This window comes from Cuculus canorus, chromosome 8 (genome assembly GCF_017976375.1).
Source record: "Cuculus canorus isolate bCucCan1 chromosome 8, bCucCan1.pri, whole genome shotgun sequence".
Lineage (NCBI taxonomy): Eukaryota > Metazoa > Chordata > Aves > Cuculiformes > Cuculidae > Cuculus > Cuculus canorus.
Window position 1 is genome coordinate 5,022,628 of NC_071408.1, and position 25,452 is coordinate 5,048,079.

General features: G+C 42.4%; 1 protein-coding gene across 2 annotated transcripts in view; it reads left to right on the forward strand.

Annotated features, from left to right (window-relative positions):
* XPR1 (xenotropic and polytropic retrovirus receptor 1) overlaps positions 1-25,452 on the forward strand; it is a 117,643-nt gene that overhangs the window by 60,245 nt on the left and 31,946 nt on the right. For both annotated transcript variants that reach the window (XM_054073679.1, XM_054073680.1), the window contains 2 exons: positions 17,482-17,583; positions 23,419-23,642. In XM_054073679.1, the coding sequence (XP_053929654.1) occupies positions 17,482-17,583; positions 23,419-23,642 (326 nt within the window). The remainder of the gene's footprint in view (positions 1-17,481; positions 17,584-23,418; positions 23,643-25,452) is intronic.

The window sequence follows — 25,452 nt, forward strand, 5'->3', positions numbered from 1 at the left end:
GCAGTTCCTCCTCCAAAAGTATCGAAACTTGTGGTGACTTCTTTCTGCATCTGAGAGGTTAAGACAGATGCATCAACTGATACTTGGGTAAGTTTGCATCCAAGACTCAGGATACGCTTCAGGTCTCAAATCCATTTCTCTTTTATCCAACTGAATTTGAGATTACGAAGGTAGTAGCAGCTGTGGAAATTATCACCTCCATAGAGCATGGAATCGTAGAATAGTTTGGGTTGGAAGGGACCTTAAAGCCCATCCAGTTCCAACCCCCTGCCATGGGCAGGGACACCTCCCACTGGATCGGACTGCTCAAAGCCCCATCCAACCTGGCCTTGAACACCTCCAGGGATGGGGCAGCCACAGCTTCTGTGGGACACCAACAGTTCCAGTGCCTCACTGCCCTCACTGTGACAAATTTCATTATATCTCATCTAAACCTGTCCTCTTTCAGGGTAGATTTAGATTTCAGGAGAGCAAAGATATACCGCAGTTCTTGTTGCAGCAGGTATCAGTATATTCCTTGACAAAGACTTATTGTCATCTTTCTGGCATCCCCATCTTGTATTTCTGCTGAATCCTGCCTGTTTTGTCATCTGCATGCTACCTGCCATGTGGCACATTTCATACACTCGTTTGGCAAAAGAAAGGAAAATACATCCATGTTCTGCTTTTAAAATAGTGCAGCCATCTGTAAGAGCGGTTGTGTTGTGTTGTGGGATTGCCATGATAACACTGTCTCCTAAGGCAGATTGATAGCCACCGAATTGCAGTTTCAGGGTGTGCGTGTGAACCAAGTGATAAAACAGCAAAGAGTCCTGAAAATGAATTCATATGTTAGATGTGAGTTTGCAGGGGGCTCTAATCTTTCGGATTACATTTTGGTTAAATATTAATGTTATTTCAGGGGTGCAGCAAGAAGCTTAATGGAAATCAGAGTTGATTCCGGTGGGCCAAAGGAGAGGTGGCTGAGGAATCTGGTAGTTCTCGGACACATCTAGCAGAATAGAGGCTGTGTTCCTAATCCAGGGTGGTGGAAGCCAAACCAGAAGCAAGTAGCTCATATCAATGGTATGAACAAATGCAGCATCAGCAGCTTCCCTTTGTATTGTGAGCATAAAGTGGTATTACTATCATGTGTACGTTTTTCTGCATGTGCAAAGCTATCGTGGTTTAATATTGGCAGACATTAAGGTTTTTCACTTAGAGACATTTCTTTGAGGTTAGGGTGTATCTCTCTCCTTCAGGAAGCCTGCGTGTGTGGATATGGACATTTCGCTCATGTCTCTAGCTTAAATTTTCACTTCATTCATTATTCCATCTTGTCCCTCCTAACCCATCCCTCTTTTCTTTTCTGACTGTAATGAATTAATGATTTTATGTAAATCTGGTGTTTGATGGACTCAGGAGGTGCCCCTTGGGACTTGTTTAAGCTATCGCATAGGAAATGCATCATCTGCTTTGTGTTTTCTGCAATTGCAGTCAGTTTCATTTTTCCTTTATTCCTTCTCAGTATTTTCTAATCTTTTTTCTTTAGCTTAAAGCAGTTCTTGAAACATGTTGAGACCATTTGCCAGGTTTTAAGGATTTAATTCTTTTTTCCCATCCTATCTCCCAGCCCCCTCGCCCTTATATTCCACCTTTAATGGGAAGGAAAAAAGCAGCCATCCCTGCATTACGTACCTGATTGCTATTCAATTCCCAGGGAGAGGCACTGAGAGCTGCCTACGAGGGCTGGAGCTCAGGGCTCTCTGGTTAGGCTCACTGAATGTCACTAACTGGAGTAAAGTAGCTGCTTACATATTAATTCGTGTTACTGAACAGTTGGTGAATCAATTGAGTGAATGAACTGAAGCAGTTTTGATGCTTTTTGTGTGTGAGTATTCTTAAAAGAAACCCCCAAACCTACTGAAGTTGGTTCTTCATGATGTGCTTGTATTGATGAGCGTGGCTGTAGCAGATCTTCATTTCCATGTGACTTTTTGGTGATGCTTTTTCCACTCCTTCTTTCTTCAGCTGTTGAAGAGGAACTGATTCTGTCCTCCAAAATATTTACTGAAAAATAGACTTCTTTTCTGGTGAGAAGAAAATAATGTTACCTTTAAGGCCACCCTCACTCTTTTTGTCGTTAACGGATTAATTAGGCTAAAGCTTCAATTAAAATCCTTGCAGGAAATAAAATCAGGACAACAACTTGTGCGGATGCATTGCTGACAGATACAGCAGCACAGAATAACCTTGTAATCCACGGTGGGTTTTTTAAATGCAGCAGATTGATTTCCTATAAACACCTCCAAATGTTGCCTTTCACCAAAATTCTCTCTGAATTCAGCTCCTAATTGATAATAGCTCATTTACGTCTTCGGAGCAGGATGGTGACAGCCTCCTGGTTCCCCCTCGCTGGGAGATTTGCATTCCATCTGCTCTGGCTGTTGATTAGCAGCGCACCGGCTACATGAGCAGTGTTTCTGGACGCTGTGGTCATCTGTTGCGTTAAAATTTTGTTATGAGGACATGACCACAAAGCTAAAAGCATGGTTAGGGGAGCAAGAATAACACTTTGGGGGGTTTGCTGTTGTTAGAGAGCGCCTCGTGGGCGGTTTGGCTTGAACATGCGTCGTTGGGTCCAGATTTCCTGAAGCATGGCAAAAGCTTTCAAACACTTGGTGGACAAAGCTCTGAGTTGCTGCAACTGCCGTTTTGAGTGCTTGCATCTCTGTTCCATTTGTATCACCCATAGGTTGAGTAAGGAGCAATCTTTAACAGGTTTTGCAAGCGACAAGGTTTCGGATCAATCATAGCTTCAAAGAGGGCAGTGGGTTGTTAACTGCAGCTCAGCAAAGTTACTGTGCACCGGAGGGCAAGGGGCTGGCAGGTTTTTTTACAGCAAAACATACTTAATTTCATTTACCCTTCACAAAGCAAGTACTTGTGTATCGGGTGATGTAAGTATGCTTAGAGATTGGCACGTGTAAAGGTAGGATGGAAAGGGAAATGGGGTCCTGGTACTTGAAATGTGTCGTGTAACTCATCCCTCTCCCCAGCATCTTTAAAAGCGAGTCCAGCTTTTAGTCTAGAACAGCAACACACGAAAATGTTCTCTTTTTCTTTTTCTGTCTGGGATATCAGAGAGTGAAGCTGACATTGGTCTTCCTAATCCTGAGCTTCTGTGCAGTAACTTGACTGCTGGAGCTTGTTTGTAAGTCCTTGTTACAGAGTGTTTTAACGTGTGTCTGTCTTATGTTGCTGGTGAGTGTGCCAGCTTGAAGGGGAAGCCGGTTTCTTTGGGAAGATATCCATAGACAATTTATTCAAGTTTGTTGAAGATTATTGTTCTGCCCATTTGCATAACTAATACTGCAACTGAGACTCATAGTTCAGGCTTTTTGCCACTGTCACAAATAGGGGCAAAGTAGAATTAATTGTGGTGGTTCTGTATAATATTCTTTGAAATGTAAATAAGAGGTGACTTCGGGAAGTTCAGCCATTCATTTCATTACCCTCAGCATACTTAGAATTTGTGCTTGGATGCAAAACCTCTCTGTTGGCAGTTACTTCTGCAGTTTGTGTATTCCCTTCCCACCAGGTTTTGTTCTGTAAGCGATAGAAATTACTGAATGGTTCCTTTTGCCTTTTTATTTACCAAGTGCCAGCAGTGAGGTGCATTGAGCCTGGGGGAAATGCCTGGGGGAATCACATGCCTCTAAATTTTTCTTCTCATTTGGGGTGTAAAAGTCCTTTTCAAAAGAATTCCAGTTCCAACCTGGCAGGGATGCTCCAAGAGCAGATCCCCAGCCCTTTTGGTTTCTGGATAGGGACTTGTGCTCTCCAAGAAGAAATATCAGCTTGGAAGACAAACAAATAAACACGGTCCTGGTCTCTGCTGCATTTTAATCTTAAACTAAAACTCCCTCTTGAACACAGTGGCTTTGTTAAAGAGTTGGAATGGGCATAGGCTTTCAAATCAGTTCTTTTGAAAGGCCATCTTCTCTCCTGTTGAAGGAAGGAGGCTTGAACTGTAGCTTAGTCCTTCCACATCCTTAAATCGTAGCAAAGCTTCCGATTGCAAAGTGGTGTCTTAGGAATGCTGCTTTTACTGGAATTGGATATAAAGAAGCCCTTTAAGTGCAGGATCGAGAATAAGGGAAGGCAAGGGATGCTGCTTGAAAGTGTGTTTAAAAGAAAACAACTCCAAACTTGTGGAGACCTGCACTGGAGAACTGCTTACCTTGAATTCACCGCAGTGACTCTGTGCATGCTTCAATACCTGTTTTTCACCAAGTAGCAGGCTGGCGCTCAGCTGGGTGGCTGGGCACGTGTGTGACTGAGGATGAATATAATCGTGGGTAGGCTTCTTAGTGCTGTGAGGATCTGACAACATCTGTCGCTACGATACTGTAAAAATTAAACCAGGAGAATGACTGCTTTGGGTAGAGAAGCAGATACCTTAATGCTCTTTACTGGTGCTAGAACTAGACTTGGAGCATTTAAAAAGAAAAATCTTTGTTTAAATTGTGCAAAACATTTGGGAAGACACCGATGTAAATGCTGATGAGAATTAAAAAGCTGTTGTTTCTTCTTTCCTGGGAAAGCAGAAAGAGCTAAACATGGTCTGACTGTAAAGGTCCCTGGTGAAGTCTCGCACAGAGCCACTCTCAAGCCCAAGGTATCTCTGAGATACCTTGGAAACATGGTTTTCTTCATCTGATAATTGCCTGCTTATTATTTTCTTGCTAACTCTTTGCTCTTAATAGCTCATAAAATAAAAAAAGGAAAAACGGATTTGAATCATGTTCTTTCCCTGGGGAGAAATTAAGCCATCGATAGCACATTTAAAGTAGACTTGTCTTTGTGCTGTGTGTTCACTGTCCTGCATATGGGGAGCCTGTAGCTGGTTCTGCATCATTTGTTTTGTCTTTCTGGTTGCTGTTGATATTAATTGAAGTCTTTCCCAAGACACAGTTTTGTTAATCTTCCTTTTGTCACTTCCCTCCTCCTCCACCATGATAACCCCAACAAAAGTGCTTTCCTGTCTGAAAACAGGTTTAAAAGTAGCATTTTTTTTTTAATGTTGGTGGTTCATTTATTCACCTGGGGTTTACCACCAGTGTTAGTGTTTCTATTTCTTTGCTTAACTTCTGAATGTTATATGTCCTGTAATTGTTACAAGAATGCAAATGGTTTCCTGGAGTGATGGGTATAGGTCTCTTATCAGCTCCAATTATGCAAAATGTTTTCAATTAGCTGTAATTCCCTTTTCTGCCTCCCCCCAGACGAACACAGCCAAGCAGGGCCCTCCCGGGATGCCGGTGTGCTGCACAAGAGCAGGCTTTCACCATCTAAACTGTGTCCTGTCCCAGGAGCGTTAGGATCAGAAAGCATGCTCTGCTACTCCCTGTATTCTTAAAAACTTATAATGCTCTTAATTGCACCATTTCCCTAAAGATTTTCAGTATAACTCTTGGCAACTAAAGGGAGGAGGGAGGAGCTCCATCTTGAGATTCTCACCATTGTGTTGGCAGCGATGGAAACAAATGAGTGTCCTGGGCTGCAGAGCCTTTTTTCCCTTATAGTGAAAAGTCACAGCAGGTTGTGAAGTGCTTTGACCAGTACTGGTAGCTCCAAAGTGGGGTGCTTTGTTAGACGGACTGACCGCTCCACGTGAAATGACAGCTTCTGTGGTGCTGTGTGAGGCAGAGAACGGATGCCAGTAACTGAGCAGAACATTCCTGGGTCTGACTCTGAGGTTGTGACCTCCATAGAGTCACAGAATCATAGAATCACCAGGTTGGAAAAGACCTCTTGGATCATCGAGTCCAACCACTCCTATCTGCCACTAAACCATGTCCCTGAGCACCTCATCTACCCATCTTTCAAACCCCTCCAGGGGTGGTGACTCCATCCCCTCCCTGGGCAGCCTCTGCCAGTGCCCAATGACCCTTTCTGTGAAAAATTTTTTCCTGATATTCAGTCTGACCCTCCCCTGGTGCAGTTTGAGGCCATTCCCCCTTGTCCTGTCCCCTGTCACTTGGGAGAAGAGCCCAGCTCCCTCCTCTCCACAACCTCCTCTCAGGTAGTTGTAGAGAGCAATAAGGTCTCCCCTCAGCCTCCTCTTCTCCAGGCTAAACAACCCCAGCTCTCTCAGCTGCTCCTCATAAGACTTGTTCTCCAGCCCCTTCACCAGCTTCATTGCTCTTCTCTGGAGACGCTCCAGAGCCTCAACATCCTTCTTGTTGTGAGGGGTCCAGAACTGAACACAGGATTCGAGGTGTGGTCTCACCAGTGCTGAGTCCAGGGGCAGAAACACCTCCCTGGACCTGCTGGTCACACCATTTCCGATCCAAGCCAAGATGCCATTGGCCTTCTTGGCCACCTGAGCCACTGCTGGCTCATGAGTGACAGCAGGGGAGAATGAGGAGAACAAGCAGAGAAGTTTCAGGATGGAAATACTTATCATCTAGATGATTTCTTAAAAAGTTTGAAGCCCTGTGGGTGATATTTGCTCAGGTAAAGCAGAAAAGAGCTGTGTGCCTTCTGCCTAGCGTGGAGAAGGCTCCTCTGTTCAAAACAGTGCTGGCTTTGGTTTGCCAATGCACATAGTGAATTATCTGCTGCGGAATGGAACAGCTCCTTGTTTAATAGATTGGTTGTTGAACAGAAATATTTTGAGGCTCTCTAAATGCTCCCTCTGTAGCTGGATCTTACCTTTCTTCCTGTCTTAAACTGGCCTTGCTCTGTCCTTTCGCCCTGACCGTGGCCCCTCATTCATATTCCCACTGCTGTTTTCACTGCTGCCTGACAGAGTCAGCCAGGAAACTGAGGAGGGTTGGGAATAATCTTTTCCGGCACATCGCTGTTTGATGGCACAGTTGTACTGGGGGGGCTGAGGTTGCTGGGTGCAAAGAGAAAGAGTGGCTCTCAGAGAACCGCTCAAATCCCAAGTGATGTTTTGTATTCAGTTCTTCTACTTATGTATTACTCACCAATGCACTTTTCTTGTAGGACTTGCTCATGCGCAATCTGTTTTTTTGCCAGCAATTTGAAAAGAAAAATAAATAAAATGTAAATTAAAATAAAATAAATAACATTTATATATATATATACACACACACACACTAGAAACGGATACTTGATGGAGGGAGAGAGAAAGCACTGGAAGAAGAAGACTTAAATTAGGTTTCAAGATGATTCTGCCCTGCATTTATCTTGTTCTTCAGATGAGTGGGTGACAGGTTAAGTATGCTGTGACATGCATGTGTGAGACTTGTTCAACCTTTTCAGTTCTTTTCTGGGGAGATTTTCTTTCTCATTTGTACATCACTATCGTACCGAATGTCACCTGCACCGTGGGGGCTGTGGACAAAGGAAGATGTCTGCAAGGTACTGTATGGAAACTTGGACCCAATGCGTAGCCAGTCATGTGCACAGCATCGTTGGTATAGATAAAACCTATGAGCGCAAGTGTCTTGGAAAAGCTCATTGGACCCAGCAGAAGACATCCCGAAAGTGGCAAAGCATTGGACCAGGCTGTCCAGGGAAGCGGTGGAGTCACCACCCCTGGAGGGGTTCAAAAAGCGTGCAACTGTGGCACTTCAGGACATGGTTTAGTAGGCATGGTGGTGTTGGGCTGACAGTTGGACTCAATGATGTTAGAGGTCTCTTCCTATTAATGATTCTATAATTCTGTGACAGGCATGGAAGGGGCAACGACTGGCCATCATGCCCAGGATTATTTTGATCAAGGCATTACCTCTTTCAAAGCTTCCAGTCCCACTTGCATAGCAAAGCGTTGCTGCAGTCGCTTGTATTAACACCATATTGCAGTGAATTCTCATGCTAGTTTTCCAACTTATTTCTTCTTTTAATAATTTTACCTTTTTATATGAAATTAACTATTTTTACGCCCATTCAAAATTGTTAAAACTATACTGAAATGTCCGAAAAATGTTTTAACACCGGTTGCACTGGAGTACGTTGAACTAGACAGTTCCCGGATAAGGAAGGTTTTTCCCCATAAATGCGTTGTTACAGAGTTTGAGAAGAAGGGAAGACGAGGTGCACGCATGCTGCTGGAGTGTTGGCAGGAACTTAGGTGCTATTGAGGAAAAGACCAAAGCTTGAACATGTTCAATCTGTTTAACTAATAATTGAGACATTTGCTGTGTTCCTGTCAAGGGTGCGGGCATGTGATTTCAGCTCAAGTGAGTTGTGTTGGCTTTACCAATGTCTCCTTATCAGCTGAGCTGCAGGGTAATTCTTTTAGTCATCTCTCGTCGCAAGATAGATGCGAATTGAAGGGGGGTGATATGATATTCCAGTTAAATCAGTCTAACAAGTAGCTGCTGCCAGAGGGGTGAGCCCCTTCTCACTGCCACCTCCCTACCTGCAAAGAACTCGAAATTTCAAGGACTAAATGAGAAATTAGTTTATTGATCATTTAGGTTTTTCATGCTTTTTAACTCTAGTGCCTGAGTAGTTCTCTAAATTCTGGATAAACTTCCTGAACTCGTTGATTGTGGGCTTGTCTGAGCAGCAATTCCAGAGCAAGGGAAGGGGCATGGCATGCGTGTCTGGGAGAAGACATGAAGGGCAGCCTGAATGGTCTCCAAAATCCCCCGTCACTTCATCTACATGCAGTTTTCATACGTGAATTTAGAGGTACTGCACTTTCTCACCATTCTGTTAACTGGTTGCAATTGCTGAGTTTTGCTTTAATTCCTACCTTGTGGTTTTGGTTGGTTCAGATGTTCTGAAAGTTTTTGTGCAGTTTTAATGAGAAGGTAATTGTTACTGCTCAGTAAAACTCTGGAAATAAGGCTATTAAAACTGGCAGCTCAATAAAAGGAGCATAAACAGCCATTATGAAGCATTATTTCCTGACAAACTTATTTTCCTTGATTAAAATATTCACAGGATTAAACTTATGTCTTTGTTGTAAAATATGAATGAACATTTAGAAGGATATTGATTTTTTTCTCTTATTACGTTTCCATGCTATGAAGTACGACCTTCATTGTGAGGGAGGGCAAGGAAAGAGTATTTGTGGGTTTTAGGGTGAGGAATCTAGTGAATTCAGCACTGGAATGTTTGGGTTTCCTTTAACTGCCCCTTGTTGCTGCATGTCCAGTCCCCATCACTGATTTGGGGACTGTCCCAAAGGCCCGGATGGTCTTCCCCTTCCCTTCTTGAAGCCTACATATCTACTTCTTTAAATGACATTGGGCGAAAAGGCCAGGAGCTCCGGCACTGGTATCAGTAGAGGGGTTGCTGAATTTAATAGAGTTTCACCAGGCTGAAGGGAAGCATGGAGCAGCTGAATATATTCGATTTGAACTCTTGAGTGGCAGCGGTTCTGCTCTTGTTTTTCCATGCTGCTCTGTGCTTTTGTGACTTCTTTTGTTTTGTCCTTGTCTACTTGGGTTAAGGAATAAGTCAAGCATATTAGGGATGTATCCTTTATTTCCATCCATATGAATTAGCAGAAGGGATGTTTATTAGATTGTTTTGTAGCTGTATAAAAGACAGCTTGGTTTATTTAATTGAGATCCCTTTGGTAGATCTTAAAAATATAAGAAGATGCTGCTAGTCTTTTATTTTGGTGGATCTTAACAATATAAGGAGATGCTGCTAGTCTTTTACTTGGGTGGCCCCATCATTCAGGAGGGGGGGAAAATATCATCTCAGATGCAACATTGCTTAGGTTAAAGACTAACGAACATCTCTTTCTGCAGATGGAATAGATGGCAGTGCTGAACTCTGTCTCATGTAGCATCTTTCCGGAGGTGTCTGGGCTGGTTCAGACCTCTTGTCTGCAAGAGGCTGGAGTATCTCTGTGTTACTTATCTCAGTTTACACATCTGAGGTTATGGTTTTTTGTACAACCCTAATTGCTGCTGACTCGTCTTGTGTAAATGAAACCTAGAACTGGAAGCAGCAGAACTGCAGCTTGAGGAATGTGTAGGTGTGTTGCCTAACCAGGAATAGTCCTGATGTGATCCTGGTTAATTCCGCAAAACTGCAATATCTCAGTTTGCATCACCAGTTACTTGTCTAAACTGAGCGTACGTGACCATTATGTCCAGACAGGTCCTGATGTGCACTGACTGTGTAACTCAGCCCTGGTATTCTCCATTTTTTTGTCTTGGAGTCTGGTAGTGGTCAATGTGAAATTTCATCTGAAGTCCTAGCTCTTGTTGAGCGCCTTTTCTTGATCTTTAAGTGTGCGGCAGTAGTGAATCTTTACTTTCCTTGAAAAGAGTAAGAATTTGAAGGTTGTTCTTAACCAGGGGAGGCAGGTACTGAGCGTCCTGTCACTGTTTGATATCTCCTGTCATCCAGGTCTGTCATGCTGTGTGAACATTTTAATAGTAGGTTTTGAAATCTTATTAGGCATTTGTGCTGCTTCTCTAATTTATTTTTTTTTTCTGTCACAAGTTTCTGACAAGCTTTCTTCACGTCTGAGGTACCACACAGCCATAGGTTTTGTTATTCTACTGAGAATATTGATTTTCCTACTGGTACGGAAGTGAAGCATTGTAAAAGCATTGACGCGTCGTGGTCATGTGTAAGGACAGAAGACAGAATGGATGTAGAATCCCAAAGCTGAGATGGTGTTGACGGTCTAAGAATGGTCAATTATAACAGCAAAACTGAGGATAGCTGGAATGTCAGCTTACAGAGCCTTGAGGTCATCTCTGCTCCAAAGCTGTGCCAGTCTAGTTGGGGTTTTGCACCTGTCTGACTTCCCTGCACCCCAGCTACATGGAATGTGGTCAATTAGATCCTCCTCCAGGGGTTAAACTAGCCATACTTTTATATGTCTGCTGACAGGTATTTTTCCTCCGATATAACAGAGCTTGAAAAACATCAACTTTGAAGCACCATTGCACGGATGGCTTTGCGGAGCCGTTGTCACGTTAATGTGCATGTAGTACTGGGAGAATTGGTGATGGCACCACCACGTTCTCACCTTAGTGACTTCCCTCTAAGAGCAGTGAAAGACTGGTGCTGGCAGCTTTGCAACATGACTTCCTTGGAGTGCTAGAAACTTGTTTAAAGAAACAAACCTGTGGAACGGCTGTGCAGCTGCCCTGTGGACTGCAAAACCTGACACTCTTTGAGCTGCGAAGCTTGTAGCCAGCCAGCAACAGCTGTATTCTCACATCTGGCTACTGCACCGCCTGTGTTTTCTGCACCTGAAGTTCATACCAGGTTGCTGTCATTGCTTTAGAATCGGTGTTTACATTCACAGATATAAATAATTTATCGTAGACACTAGGTTGGATGTCTAGCTCATAGGCATGTTGTGGAGGTTGCTTTTTTTCCAGTTAAATAAACCATCTACAAGAATCTGGCTGGTTTCATTGTAAGATTCTCTACTCTTGTGAGACCCCACCTGGAATATTACATTCAGTGCTGGAGTCCTCAGCACAGGAAGAACAGGGATCTGTTAGAGCGAGTCCAGAGGAGGCCACAGAGATGATCCAAGGGCTGGACCGTTTCCTGTGTGTGGACAGGGTGAGAGAGTTGTGTTGTTCAGCCTGGAGAACAGAAGGCTCTGGGGAGACTTTAGAGCAGCTTCCACTGAAAGGGGCTCCAGGAAAGCTGGGGAGGGGCTCTTGATCAGGGGCTGCAGGGACAGGACAAGGGGGAATGGTTTTGAGCTGAAAGAAGGTAGATTTAGATGCGATCTTACGGCTGTTGGAACTGGATGGGCTTTAAGGTCCCTTTTAACTCAAACCATTCTATGATTTCTGTGATAAAACCTAAAAACCAAAGCAGCAGAATTTTTACCAGCTTGAAAATCATACTTTCTAAAAGTATTTTGAAATGGATTCCATTCATTGTGGGTTAATAGGTAAAAACAATGAAATGGTGAGCCAAAACCAGAGAGAACTTGTGCTGGTGACCTGCAGCAGTTCTTGTCCCCTCCTTGCCCTTCCCCTACGCACACAGAAACACTGCCTGTGTGGACAATACCGGCCTCGTTTGCTACCTGAGCGGTTATTTTGTATTACTAGATTTAGGGAAATAATTTAATAATGAAATCTAATATGGGCTAAAGCATTCAGTGAGAGCTGACCAGCTCATCTGTGATGGTTTAGAAAAATAGGCATAGCCTGCTATGAATTTCTTTAGTGGTTTGGTTTTTTTAATATTAACTAGTGCATGAATCTTCTTTCTTTCTGATTTTATAGTGTGTTAATTCAAGGTCCACTTTTCGGTTGATGGAATAAATTCTCAGAGAGATGCATGCCATTACGTGTGTGTATACGTTTGCATCTCAGAAGTTAAGGTGGAATAATGTGATTACAAATGTTCTTTATTTGCAAGCAGAGTTGGCTTCTTTCCTCTTCGTATAGGAAGAATATGTCCCAGGAAGAAATGTCTATATGTGTACTTTAAGCATGTTAAGTTTGCTCCTACAGAATTTTATTTGCTGCAAGATTGGACATGAAAATGCATGATGAGTAATTTAATTTATTGGAAGCTTTCAGCGAGTGATCCAGTTTGCAGCTGACCCAAGTGTAGCTTTCTGTTTTGAGCAAGGGAGTTGCCTGGCAGAAGAAACTTTCCTTTGGAAAAATGCCCTAATAAACACGAGGATGACGCATTAGAGGTGTAAAGGTAATCTTCGGCCTTGTGTTTATGAACTACGCAGTTTGGTTTTTTAGCTGTAAGATTTTTCACTGTACTGTGTAAAAGGTTGGGAAAGTGTAGAGTGCGGTGCTGTGGAACTGTCAAGGATATCAGGAAATTGTGGTGGTTGAGTAGATGGGCAAAACTAATGTGAGGTTTGGAGACAGATACATTTTTTTTCATTGCAGGGACCCGCTTTTTTACTATTACTACCTGGGTGGTAATAAAAGTGACCTCTTTTCCCTGTTTCTCTAATGTGCCACCAAGCCCAGACATATAACCAGTTACTGTCTTCATAGACCTGGGAACAAGAAAGCTGTTTTCTAAATCTGTTAATTTTTAGAGCACAGTTCTGTTGTTGCAGACCTGTTTGAGCCCACTGTACAGGGCTTTTAGTTAGTGAGAGGCAGAACGTGGAAAATGTTAGAAGTGCAGCGTATTCCGAATGGTGCCAACGTTAACCTTGTCATCACCCGCTTTGTATGGTTTGATGTGTTTAGTACCAATGGTGAGTTTGACTTTTTACTGAATAGGTAGCAGAATCCTAATAAACAAAATTGCCTCCCCTCTAGCTGAAGTGTTGAAATAACCTTACCCAGATAAAACTGTCTTACGGTAAACAGAAGGTGATTCAGGGAACTCCACCTGTGCACATCTCATAACAAAGCTAATTAATCTTTTTTTTAATTAAATGCCCCTTAAAATTCAGCATGATGAAGACTGAAGGTCTGTGGTTTTTTTTAATGATTACTTTTAGAGGGTGCTGCTCTAACAACGGAAACTTTTACCGTCTGTATTTTTGCATGGAAGTGAATCCCCAGAGCTGCCCGGGATGCCGATCATTTGTTCATATTCTTCAGCCTCAGAAAATGAGGAATTAAATGAGCAATTGACAGATGCAGTGCTTGGGACAGCGTAGGAATGTAATTGCGTGTTAATTTTTCAACTTCAGGTTGTATTTTGGGTGTACTAGTATGTGAACTCTCTGCAAACTAGAATGTGTGGTGAGAGGGAAATACATCCAGATTGCTGCTGGTTTACCGCTTGGCTTTGCAAGTTAAAGCAAGAGTCTCTCAAGCTTACTGTGGTTTTTATTTCGAGCAAGCGATGGCAGAGGCAGATGAGTTTGGGAAGCTGCAATATTGATCAAACCATCTTCTTGGCAACCTTGTTCATGGCAACTTCATGGAGCTTAGGGTAAATGGAATATTAGGGCTATAGAAAAAGAACAAAAGGAAGGTTGCCGCGGTCCCTTCTTGGCAGTAATAGCTGGATGCCTTTTAGAAACAGCTCCTGTTGTCATGGAGCTTCTGAATCCAAGGCCAGTTTCTGGCACCGTGATTTTCTCATGGCAAAAACTCTTGTCCTGTCCTAGCCTTTGGGGGGGAAATAAATAAATAAAGGCAATAGCCTTGGCAGCACTTGTCTGTTATTGCAGCTAAATGACTGAATTGCAATGGGGACAGGACCAAAGGGAAGCCGTTTATTCACAGAGAATCCTGATTTTTAAAGCTGGCATCCACCATGGTCTGCAAAATGTCTTTCGTGAGAAGGTGTTTGACGTTTGGGGAAGGATTTTGAATAGTTTAAATAGATTTTGCTTTCCTCTGAGTCAGCAGTGTTTTGAGGTTGAAATAGAGACCTGAATTCCTAATCTCAAGGCTTTTGGAAGGTCTTCCAATAGTGGTTTGTTTATGTTTTTTTAAAGCTCATTTTCCTTTTCTAAATTTCAGATCTAGTCAAACAGTTTAACATGCCTATCTATTGTTTCGTGAAGTGGTCAGTAATGTACAAACCAAGAAAGTTATTAATTTATTTGGCATTTATTATGTTAGTTTAACAGTACGTAACTTTGCTGAGCCTTCTACTGTCTTAAAAAGTGATATTTCGATTGTGTTGAAGTATTCCTGCTTGACTTCATGGGCAAAAAGTAGACTCAACTTCCTGATGAGGCTTTTTTTGTCCTTGGATAGATCCAGTGACTGAAGGTTAAACTTGCTTGGTTTTACTTCTGCTCTATGAACTTACTGAAACCTAGAAACAAGTGATGATAGAAGCCGTTCAGTGTTTCCAAAGCAGGAAAGCAGTGAGCCTCGCTGCTTTTATTTCTGCATTACTACTTCTAAAGGCAGGAAAAGGTGATTACCCCATGTCAAATTCATCTGTAAGTAAGTTCCTTTGCTAGAGACGTGTAAACTCTTCGGGCTCAAGAATTTGCCCTTCAGGTCCATACTTAGTTATCTCTGTTTTGATGCTGCCTGATTATTGTTGTTTGAGAAGTTCCAGGAAGCTAATGAATAAAATATCTGCAATATTAAGTGTTGCATAGTGATTGCTGTTGCTTCACCTGCGTGTTTGTGTTTTGTCCGCCCGGGCTAGTGGTTGTTGGTTCAAGGATTACGGCTCTCGCAGGCAAGTTCAGATTGGCTCTACTGGTGGAGGGCCCCAGGGCAGGATGCTGCAATTGCTGTGACTCTGCCATGAAAAATCACCAGCCTCAAAGCGGAGTTATCTTCTGTCCTTCTGGTGGTTTAGGCAGCCCACAAAGAGGGATCTGTTTTCAGACACTGAGCTGAGTGGGAGCGATCGAGGCACGCGTGTGTGTGGTTCTGCAAAGCCTGTGTTGGGCCAGTGGCCTCGGGCAGGGGTGTGATGGCTGAGGCTGCTGCGGCTCCTCTTTGGCGAGGAGGGCGAGGAGCCCTGTCATTTTGGGGTTGGTTTGCTCAAGGGAGCGACCCTTGTCCTGGGGAGTAGCTGCAGATCTGCAAGTATAATCATCGGACAGTAAAGAAACCCCAGGAGCCAAAACTTGGCTCCAGAGGCTGTTCCAAACTCCTTTGTGAATTATTTCCTACAATCCCTTGGATGGTGAAATTGTAAACAACAGTCATCTCTGCGGTACTGGTTTTTTTTTTTTTCTCTATTTTACTCTTTAAAGCATCATCAAACTCCAAAAGGAGATAGACAACTTAGAACATTACCCCTGCAGGCTCGCCTTGTGTTATTGGCTCTCTCTTTGCAACCCCCTACAGCATTCATTGTCTGTAGGTTTATGGTATTCAATATCAGTGCCACAAACATACAAACCAGGAAATTCTATGATGATAAGCTGAGGGCTGGAGCACCTCCCGTGAGAGGACAGGCTGAGAGAGTTGGAGTTGTTCAGCCTGGAGAAGAGAAGGACCTGGGAGTAGTGTCCAGTACTGAAAGGGGCTCCAGGAAAGCTGGGGAGGGGTTCTTGATCAGGGAGCGCAGGGATAGGATGAAGGGAAACAGTTTTCAGCTGAAAGACAGAAAATTTTGATGTTAGGAAGAAAAGTTTTCCTGTGAGGGTGGTGAGGCTGAGGTTGCCCAGGGAAGCTGTGGCTGCCCCATCCCTGGAGTTGTTCAAGGCCGGGTTAGGTGAGACTTTGAGCAGCCTGAGCCAGTGGGAGGTGTCCTTGGCCATGGCAAAGAATTGGAACTGGATGGGATTTAAGGTCCCTTGCAGCCCAGACTGTTCTATGATATATTAATACTAATTCGAGATTGTTTTCTCCTAGAAATTTATGCTAAAAGAAAAAGATTTCTTTTGTTATGATAATTCAGAGTGTTTATCTGGTAGTGAGTGAAACTTGTCTCTAGATGTCATCTCAATTTAATAACTTGCATTTCAAAATCTTGGCCTTATCAATACTGCAATAAAATTTGAATTTTTCCTCTTTGTAGTGATATTAACCTTTTTTAGTCCATAATACTGCATGAAAATTCGGAAACTGTAACTGGAGGATATGAGGAGTCTGCTCTATTTCAGCATTAGAAGGATTTGGGACAGATGATTGACACAGCTAAAATTTGTAATTATAGTGTGGATTCTTTATTTTTTATTCGTTGAATTAATTTCTTAATTATTAGAAAATTCATTCCATCTTTGAAATTCTGCATTTCTGGAGATGCCACATTATATTCCTTATAATATCAAAGTGACCCACGTTGCTGCTTTAATAGCAAATTTTGACTTGAATTACAGAATCGTACTTGGTTAAGAGTTAAACCGGGCCCAGAGCAGTGGGGGATAAGTGTCGATCTGATCATGATCACCATAGTTTTGGCCTTTTCCTTTACACTTTGCTGACGAGAGGAAGCTTTTATTTTCCAGGGAAGAAGCAGGTGGTTATGATGCACTTTCCCATTCACTTGCTGGGCAGGATTTAGTTTGCTGTGTTTCTACATTTGTATTTGAAGGATTATTGTGATGAGAAGGTGGGAATGGTGGCCAAAGCCAGTGAGTCCTCCTAGAAGGTCGAAGGAAGCCTTTGGTTAAAAGCTTGACACTTTCCTTCTACATCAAATTGTTTGTGAAGCTGAGATGAATACTTGCCCTGGCAAGCTTTCTTCTGCAAGAGCAAGACCAGTGCCTGTGGTGGGTTGAGAACCTCTATGCCGGTTCTAGCACAAAGCGTGCTGCCTTGGTGGGAGCCCTGGCGTCTTTTAGGATAGTGGCTTAGTGGTGATAGGCAAGATTCCTTTTAAAAACAATTCCTGTGGGTATAAAGAGCAGTCTTGGTCCAGGATGGCCCTAGAGGCTGGCTTAGGACATGGAAAGGAAGCATGTGAGATCCACAGTAGCACTTGAAGGATCAGAAATAATGATGGGAACCTTGGTCACTGTGCAGTTCTGCTTCTCTGGATTTTTCCCTCTCTTGTCTCAATTCCTTTTACAGCCAATACGTGTTCTCTTGGAGCTATATGGACTTGATTGTTCTTTCTCTGCATGGCAAAGAAGGGAGATTTACTACCATGACTACTACTTAGAAAAGTGTTCCTTTGTGCTTCTGTTAAAACTTTTTTTTTTCCTATGTTTTATAGACACAGATGAGGACACAGTGAAAAGGTGTTTTGCCACGTTTGAAGAGAAGTTTTTCCAAACCTGTGAGAAAGAACTTGCCAAAATCAACATTTTCTATTCAGGTAAGGTGCTTATTTGTGTATATTTGTGGAAAATACAGCAACACAAAAGGAGTCTGAAGCTTCCAAACTTTCAGAATAACCATAGTGGTCATGCAGGTCTACCATCAGGTAATTATAGGGCAGGTTTATATGGGAAACTGCTCTGGTTTAATCACAGATGTGGAGCTAAACTATGGTATTTGAATGGAGGGAGAACAAAAGGCAGACTTTACTGCTTTGCAACAGCGTCCTGCTGAAATTTATGAAGATGCTCTTAAACTTAAGTGTCAGCTTATATATATAGATTATAGTATATATGTATAGTATATATAGTATATATATAATATATATAGTATATGTATAATATATATAGTATATATATAGTATATATAGTATATATGTAGATTACTGTTTCTCAGCTTATCCATGGTGACAAGTCTCCTGTAGGTGTTTTAGGTGTGCCAAACTCCTAAACTGGTGTTTCCTGAGCTTATGCAGGAATAGCTATTAGGGACCTGCCTATGTATGTTAACTTGTTGGATGCATCAAGATGGTCTTTAAACACTTAACTCTTACTTAAACTCTTGCAAGTTTCCGGAGTAGATCAGCGAGTGGCAATTTGTCAGTGGCTGCATGTAAAATCCTGTTTAGTAAATTGAATAAAATTGCAATGGCAGTAAGAGTAGGGATTGCTGGGGGCCATGTTTCAAAGTACTGCTATTTCTTGCTTGGCCTGAGAAAGTTTGCTTTTCCACCCTGTGTTTTGAAAATAAACTTCAGAATAGGATAATTGTAAATTCACCCTGTCATATTACTACAAAAGGCTTAGTAAGGGTGTGCTTCTGTTCCACCCACCGTTACACTTCAGCTGGTTTTCAGCTTCTTTTGGTAAAGTTAAAAATGGGTTTTCAACTGGAAAAGCATTTAAATGCAGATGCAATGATGCATTAACTTCTGCTATACTTCCTCTTAACATGTTGGTTTCTTAACTTGATGATGTAAACAGGCTTTTGCAGCACAACATGATAGCCTTTTCTGTTTCTGATTTTAATCTAGTAACAAAGTTGAATCGCGCAAAATATTTTAATAACCGTCAGGCAATGATTTCATTCCTAGCTATTTTATTGTTAGCAGAATCTGGGTTATAAACATGAGAGGAGCTGAAAGCGTAACAGATGTATTAACGGTGCGCTGCAGCTTGCCTCCACTCAGCTTCCATCTAGGGAAGTAATCCTCTCCGGGGCTGGCTACGCTGCTCCTCTGGCTCCCTGGAGTAGTGGTGTTTTGCTGTAGCCCCAGTGGACGTCAGGACAAGGGGCAGTAGGTAGGAGCAATGTGTATTATTAGACTAGCTATGTTTTATAGCTGTTTTTCTACATACAATTCATATGTACCTAACTCCGAACAATTGTTCGCAGATCTTGTTTCTTTCCCAGGTCTTAGGTAAGGCTTTTATGCTCAAAAACTTGGCTTGCTTTTCTGGTTATATCAGGTGCTGTGTGCTATGAGCTAGACTCTGTGGAGGAAGTTCTGTCAATTCTGATGCACAATACAGATGATAATTTTCCTTAATGAGGACCTGTTAGCACACGTGCACCCACATATGCGCAGCCATTCTGGCATTGTTTAAAATGGCATTAATAATACAGGGGAGAGTTTTTTCGACTTGCTGTCATTTCAGAAAGTTATAGGAGAGAATACGTGTAATTTGAAAATCTCGTGTGGTGAGAATAAAATCAGTCTTTTATTTGCAGAAGGGCGATGTGACTTTAGTATTATAGAGACCCTTTATTAGTGTTATTAAGGTTAAGGTGCATCAAGGCATATTCCAACAGCAATTCCCCTTCTTGACCATGTCAGCAATTTGTTATGCCAGACCCTGTTGTACCTCCAGGCATGTGTTGGCTTGGATTGTGACTTGGTACATCCTATTTAGTATAGACTTATTAAAGGGCTTATTGCACACTTGTCTTTAGGACAAGAAATATTGTCCATTTTTAAGAAAGCAAAGCTTTCTGTTGATCTCTAATTCATGTCCTCATCATTTTCCCCTGCACCGAGGGATCCTCAGGGAGCATTGCCAGGGAATGCCACAGCAGGGACAACCCAAGCCTCTTGGTATGGGCTGCTCCCGGACCCCAGCTCCTCCCTGGCTCCCCGGAGTACTGGGGTTTAGAGTGCCTGCTGCAAAATGCCTTTGACTTTTGCTGTATACTGAGATTGTCGGCGCTCATCAAACATGGCCATAATTCCCCAGGTTGTTATCTCAGCTCACTGGGAAGGAAAACTGCCATTAACTAAACCTGATTTGATAAACAGTTTGTGATTATTTGGACTGTACTCAAGAAAACCTATACTCAGCTGAACATAAAAAGAATAGCGGTGGAATTTTCAGATGGTTCCAGTATACAAATGCCTGCTCAAGTGCTGCAGTTTTATTGACAGCCAGTTTTGGTATGTGTTTGGGATTTTCTAGAGGCCAGGTTTTTTATATTTTAAATTAGCATCATTGGGATCTGTCTGGGCTACTGTTTAGCTAGTAACATTTTTGTGGTTAAGTTAGGAGCTGGTTTTATTATTCACAGGAAGCCATGGCTTGAACTTGGTAAGCAAATTATTGAACATTGTATGTGCAAGTAGGAAAAAGATGAGTGCTAAAAGAGCCTGCCTAAAACGATCAGAGCCTCGAGCCGGGTAGCTGTGAGCAGATCTGGGCTGTTCAATTGCCTCCTGTCTGGTGAAACAGGTTTTGTTCACAACCATGACCCTGCAGCTAGAACCCTGGGGGATATTTGACTGGCTCCTCGGTGGGATAGGTTTTCTACATGATCCTTATGTGTGAACTTTTCTTTAAACTTGGAGAAGAGAGACAAAACCAACTAGAAATTGCATGGTTGAGGCAATAAATTTAGATGGTGGGTTTTAGTCAGGGTCTAGAAGGTGGTTTTGGGCAAAGCTGCTTCTTTATTGCAGGCATTTTTGTCAAAGTCCGCCTCGGTTGGTTTAGATTTTTCCTTAGTCTTTGCTCTGAGGCTACACTTGAGGGCTCAGTTGGCATCGGGTCATGCAAAATGCTGCAGTCCAGTTCCTAAGTGTATGCTGATTTTTCTAACTCTTCTGAGTGGCATATTTTTTGAAAAGTCACTCTTTGGAGCCTTAAATTAGTGATAGTGAGCAATGTCTTTTCTCAGTATTTTGGAGAGTGTTGCAAACTGAGAAATTGATTTCTCCTCTGCTTTCCATTTCCCCAGGCAATTCGTAGACTTGTAGAATCACCAGGTTGGAAAAGACCTCTGAGGTCATTGTTCCCAAGGAGGTTTTAAGAATTAACAGCACATGTTTTGCCTTATTTTGCTTCTACAATGAATCTTGATGATAAAATGATTCTTTAACAAGATGAAATGATTTGTGGATTGGATAGCTGGTGTCAGTGCAAGGGAGGGGAGGCAGGAGGGAGAAGGAGGTGGCAGAGCTGAGGTTTCTCAGGCGTGGCATGTCATTATTGGACCGGTTTAGTTGCCTTTAAAGCCTCATTCTCTGAGGACTGTGATCCGCCCTCTTGGATGGAGAGGGTTGTATGGAAGACAGAATGTGACTTTCCTCAGCAGTGCATAATTAAGAGGAATGTTTGTGTTTGGAGATGGTGCTTTTTTTATGGATGGTGGTTTGCAAACAGAAAAATCGCAGCAGCAGTTTTATACCTATTTCAAAGCATTGTCCTTTCTTCAAATATTGTGTTGTTAGGATGATGGATTTTAAGATTTTTTTCTGGGCATAGGGACAATGGAACAGTTCTTTGAATTGAAAGATGTACGTTTAAATGTGGAGCCGTGGCACTCTGGGACATGGTTTTGTAGGCACGGTGGTGTTGGGCTGACAGTTGGACTTGATGATCTTGGAGGTCTTTTCCAACCTTCATGATTCTAAGATTCCATGGTATTTAATAAGTTCATCCCAAAGAAATCTCAATGTACCACCAGATGGTTTAGTATAATGTTTTGAATATAGAGAGTGAACTTGTGAGTTTTATTTATGTGGGGGCTTTTGATTTTAAAAGCCACTCTAACCAGTATCTGTTACTTCTTCCTGTGAGAGTTCCCAGAGTAGGGAGAGATGTTTGTTTTTACAGGCTGACCTTGTGTGTGTTAAATATTATGTGGTTGTAGGCTGTGGGCAGACACTTCCACTGTGGGCTGTATTGCCTCTGTTCGTTGGAGTCCTTGCAACTGTAGAAGTTGTCAGACAGGAGTTGTTCTTTCCTCTTTCTAAAACCTCTTACTTTAATAAAGTTTATTATAAAAATAGTTTTAGGGAGTTTCAGACTCTTCCTACTTGATTTTTCTATATTGATCCCCATCCTCTGTTCAGAAAGGCATTCTCGTTCTGGAGCACTGTAAATTTAAACAGAGAGGAGTTTTGCTCTTAAAATTAACCGGAATTGCATAGGACTGAGGAAAAGGTCAGAATTGCTCCCACAAATGTAAGTCGTATTTTGTGGGGGTCAATTGAGAATTACCGCTAAGTTGTAATAGAAGATAGTACTGAAGAGAGTTAAATTGTCAGCCGGGGGACTGTTGGGCAGAGCTTTGGGTTGTTGGGAGCCCCTGGAGCTCCATGGACTCTGGTATAGTGGTGTGTGTCCTGCTGGGTGAAGGTGGTTCTGGCTCCCAACCCTCTGTTCCAACACCCTGTAACTGCTCGGTGTCATCCTGACCAACGCCAGCGCCTGTGATCTGCGATGGTGCTTATCAACAGAGATGCCAAAGCTGCCACTGAAGCCATAGTGAGGGAGAAAAGCCTGGAAGGAACTAGTTGTACAGAGCAAAAAGAAAGATAACGATGCTGGTTTTAGCATAAAAAGATTGTTCTTTTGCCAAAAAGATTGTTCTTCTGAAAGTACATAAGCAACTTGTTTAAAGGAACGCCTTTTTCATATTGAGATGTGAGGAGGAGACTGACTTGTTCGGAGAACACATCAAAACATTGTTTAAATTCAGGTTGATTGTCCCTTTAATCAGTAAATAATGAGGCAATGCTTCTAACCTGCGTGAGCCTAAACTGAGGGAAAGAGGGATAAATTGTTACAGCAGATCATGTACAGCAGTTAGTAGTGTTGTAACTCCTGATCAAAGCCGAAGCTGTCTTTGTCTGTCACCGGGAGCTTAGCAGAGGGGTTCTGTTGCTCTCCCAGCTCCAGAGTTTAGCGTCACACTTGAAGTGTGGCTTTTTCTTTGATTTCATTGCTGTCATATAAAAAAAATAGTAAACGCATAGTTGGTAGTGCAGGTACAAATAGTGCTTTGCTTACTGACTGTTGAGTTGTAGAATATTGTCTAACGGGGTTTTTTGGGGGGGCTTTTTGTCCATTTGCTCTGTTTGAGAAAGGCAAACAGCTTTCCTTTGTGCGCAGAGTAGACTCATGATCACTGCTTTGGTATTTGGGTGAGATTCTGACCGCCTCCAGCTCTGTCTCTGCAGTGTGGGGAGCCTGATCCTGTGTCCCTGTATTGTATTAGAGCCCAGGTACAGATGTCATCTGCGTGGGTTGGGCTTCTCCTATACATACAGGTATCTGTGCAGTCCTGGTACGAGCATCCTCTAGAAATCAGATCTGGGGTGGAAATTGAGAGGTCTGAGTTCACATGGAATGAACTTTAACTACAAGGAGCTTCATAAAAGAGAAATATAAAGAGTTGTTGAATTAACACTTAGTTGGGGAAGGCCATGTGATAGGTTTTTTAATGCAGTGCTTTTTACCTCCAGGCACATTATTTGAGGAAACGGTATAGTGCTTTTTATGGGCTCAGTAGGCAAGTTGCTACTCACTCATCTGATTTTTTCCTTTCCTTACTACAGAAAAGCTTGCAGAAGCTCAGCGCAGGTTTACTACTCTTCGGACTGAGTTACAGTCAACTTTGGATGCACAGAAAGAAGCCAGCGGGGCTTCCACGCTGCACCGGCGCAGAAAGCCCGTCTTCCACCTGTCCCATGAGGAGCGTGTCCAGCATAGGAATATCAAAGATCTGAAATTGGCCTTCAGCGAGCTCTACCTCAGCCTCATCTTACTGCAGAACTATCAGGTACCAGCAAAATGAGGTGGCTTTACAAAGCCCTGTGTGTAAATGTCTCTGTGATTGTTAATTCTTGAAATGCCTTATTCAAGCCAGTTCTTGATTTCATTTTTATTTTGAGGTTCCTAAACGTTTTTAAAGAGGAGGCAGATGCCTAGCAGCCAGCAGTACACATCTTGTTGCTTTCTGTTGAGCTGGAAATGCTAAGGTGACCCGCAGAAGGACTTTCCTCCTCCTTTTCTGGGCTGGCTGACCCTCGTGCCCTTGGCCCAGGCGTGGTCAGGACATGGAGTCACATCAGGGACTCCTCCTTCTGCAACGTGTTGTTCTGTGCAGGGTTGGAGCCGGCAAGCTGGGGAAGCAGCTCTTTTATCTGATGTTTGTAATGAAACTTGAAATACTAATGTACTGTTTCTTCTTGGCGTTACCATGGTGGTGGCTGTGACCTCGCTGTATCAGAATGTCTTGTTAAAACATCAGTTTAAAAAAAAAATATTTTTAATTCTGTAGGATACAGGCTTGTTTGCCTTGGAGTATGAAAAAACAAATCTTTAGTCGTAGTTGGATTTCTGGCATGAAAGGACATGGTAAATATTGTGGATGCTGATTTTGTTCCAAAAATCTTGAAACAAAATTCTGGAACAGTTAAGATATTTTTGCTAGGCTTGCTCTTTCGGTGTTAAATAATCTGAAGTGCTTTTAAAATGTCTTGTTGGAGGGGATTAGCTTGGTAAGTAAGAATGTTTGAACTTAATTTCCTTAATTTACTTACATGTTTATTCAGATCTTTACCAACATTGTACTGGAGAATTTTGTTTAGCAAAAGAATTACTCGAGTTCCGCTTTGCAGTGTGGACAAATCTTAATATTCTGAGTGTTTGTACCTTGCCTAAAGTGATGACGTATCCTTGAGCACATGCACTGCCAACACTCAGTCACTTCAGATGCCTCAACTGGAATTACTTTGCTTTAGTACTGGGTTTCCAGGTTGGAATATCTTGGTCCAATTTGTATTGGAAAACGCACCAGACTACCTTCAAGGGAAACTCCTGGGGATGCATTCAGACCACCTCGTGCACACATTGCAACTCTTTATTTTCATGGGTTGAACAGACACCCTTCCAGGAGCCCTGAACACAGGTTTTATAGTTGCAGAAACTAATTATGGCTTTCTCAGTAAAGCCCTTTTAATTACTAGAGAGAGTTTCTAGTTTAAAATCCTGGGAAAGGCAGAGTATCCTTTGCTTTTCAGGTATGGAACAGAGCAGTGTTACCTACTGTGATTTCTTCACTTTTTTTTAGAAGAGAAAGCTTTTACCCTTGGTCACAGAAATCACTTCTGAGGCTTGATGAAGAATTTAAATAGAGGCTGACATAGATAATTCCTTTGAAAAATCCTTTCTTATTCTGCATCAATGAAGAAAGGCATCTTGCTTATTTGTGTTTTTGCTACTGCAAGTCCAGGTCCATTGCCTGTGTACTAAATATTGATGTAAACCCCATCTGGATTTGATAGCTTTCACAGTTTCCGAAAGGAGCAGAGCTGCTTTCTACAGCATAAGCAGCATAAGTTCAAAGAGGGAATGAGAAAAATTAGTTCAAATTGGGTTTGAAGTTGAGGGCAAAGAATACAAGTGCTAAACCAAATATAAAAAATCCCAGAATACTCCTTTTAATCACTGTTGAGGTCAGAATGTAAGAACTAGGAAAGGGAAAACAATAGGCAAGTGGGAAGATGTCATAGATAAGGCTTTCACATAGGTGAAAAAGTCACCGGTGACATCATAAATATCAAACTATGGCTTTGATGCAGTGCTGA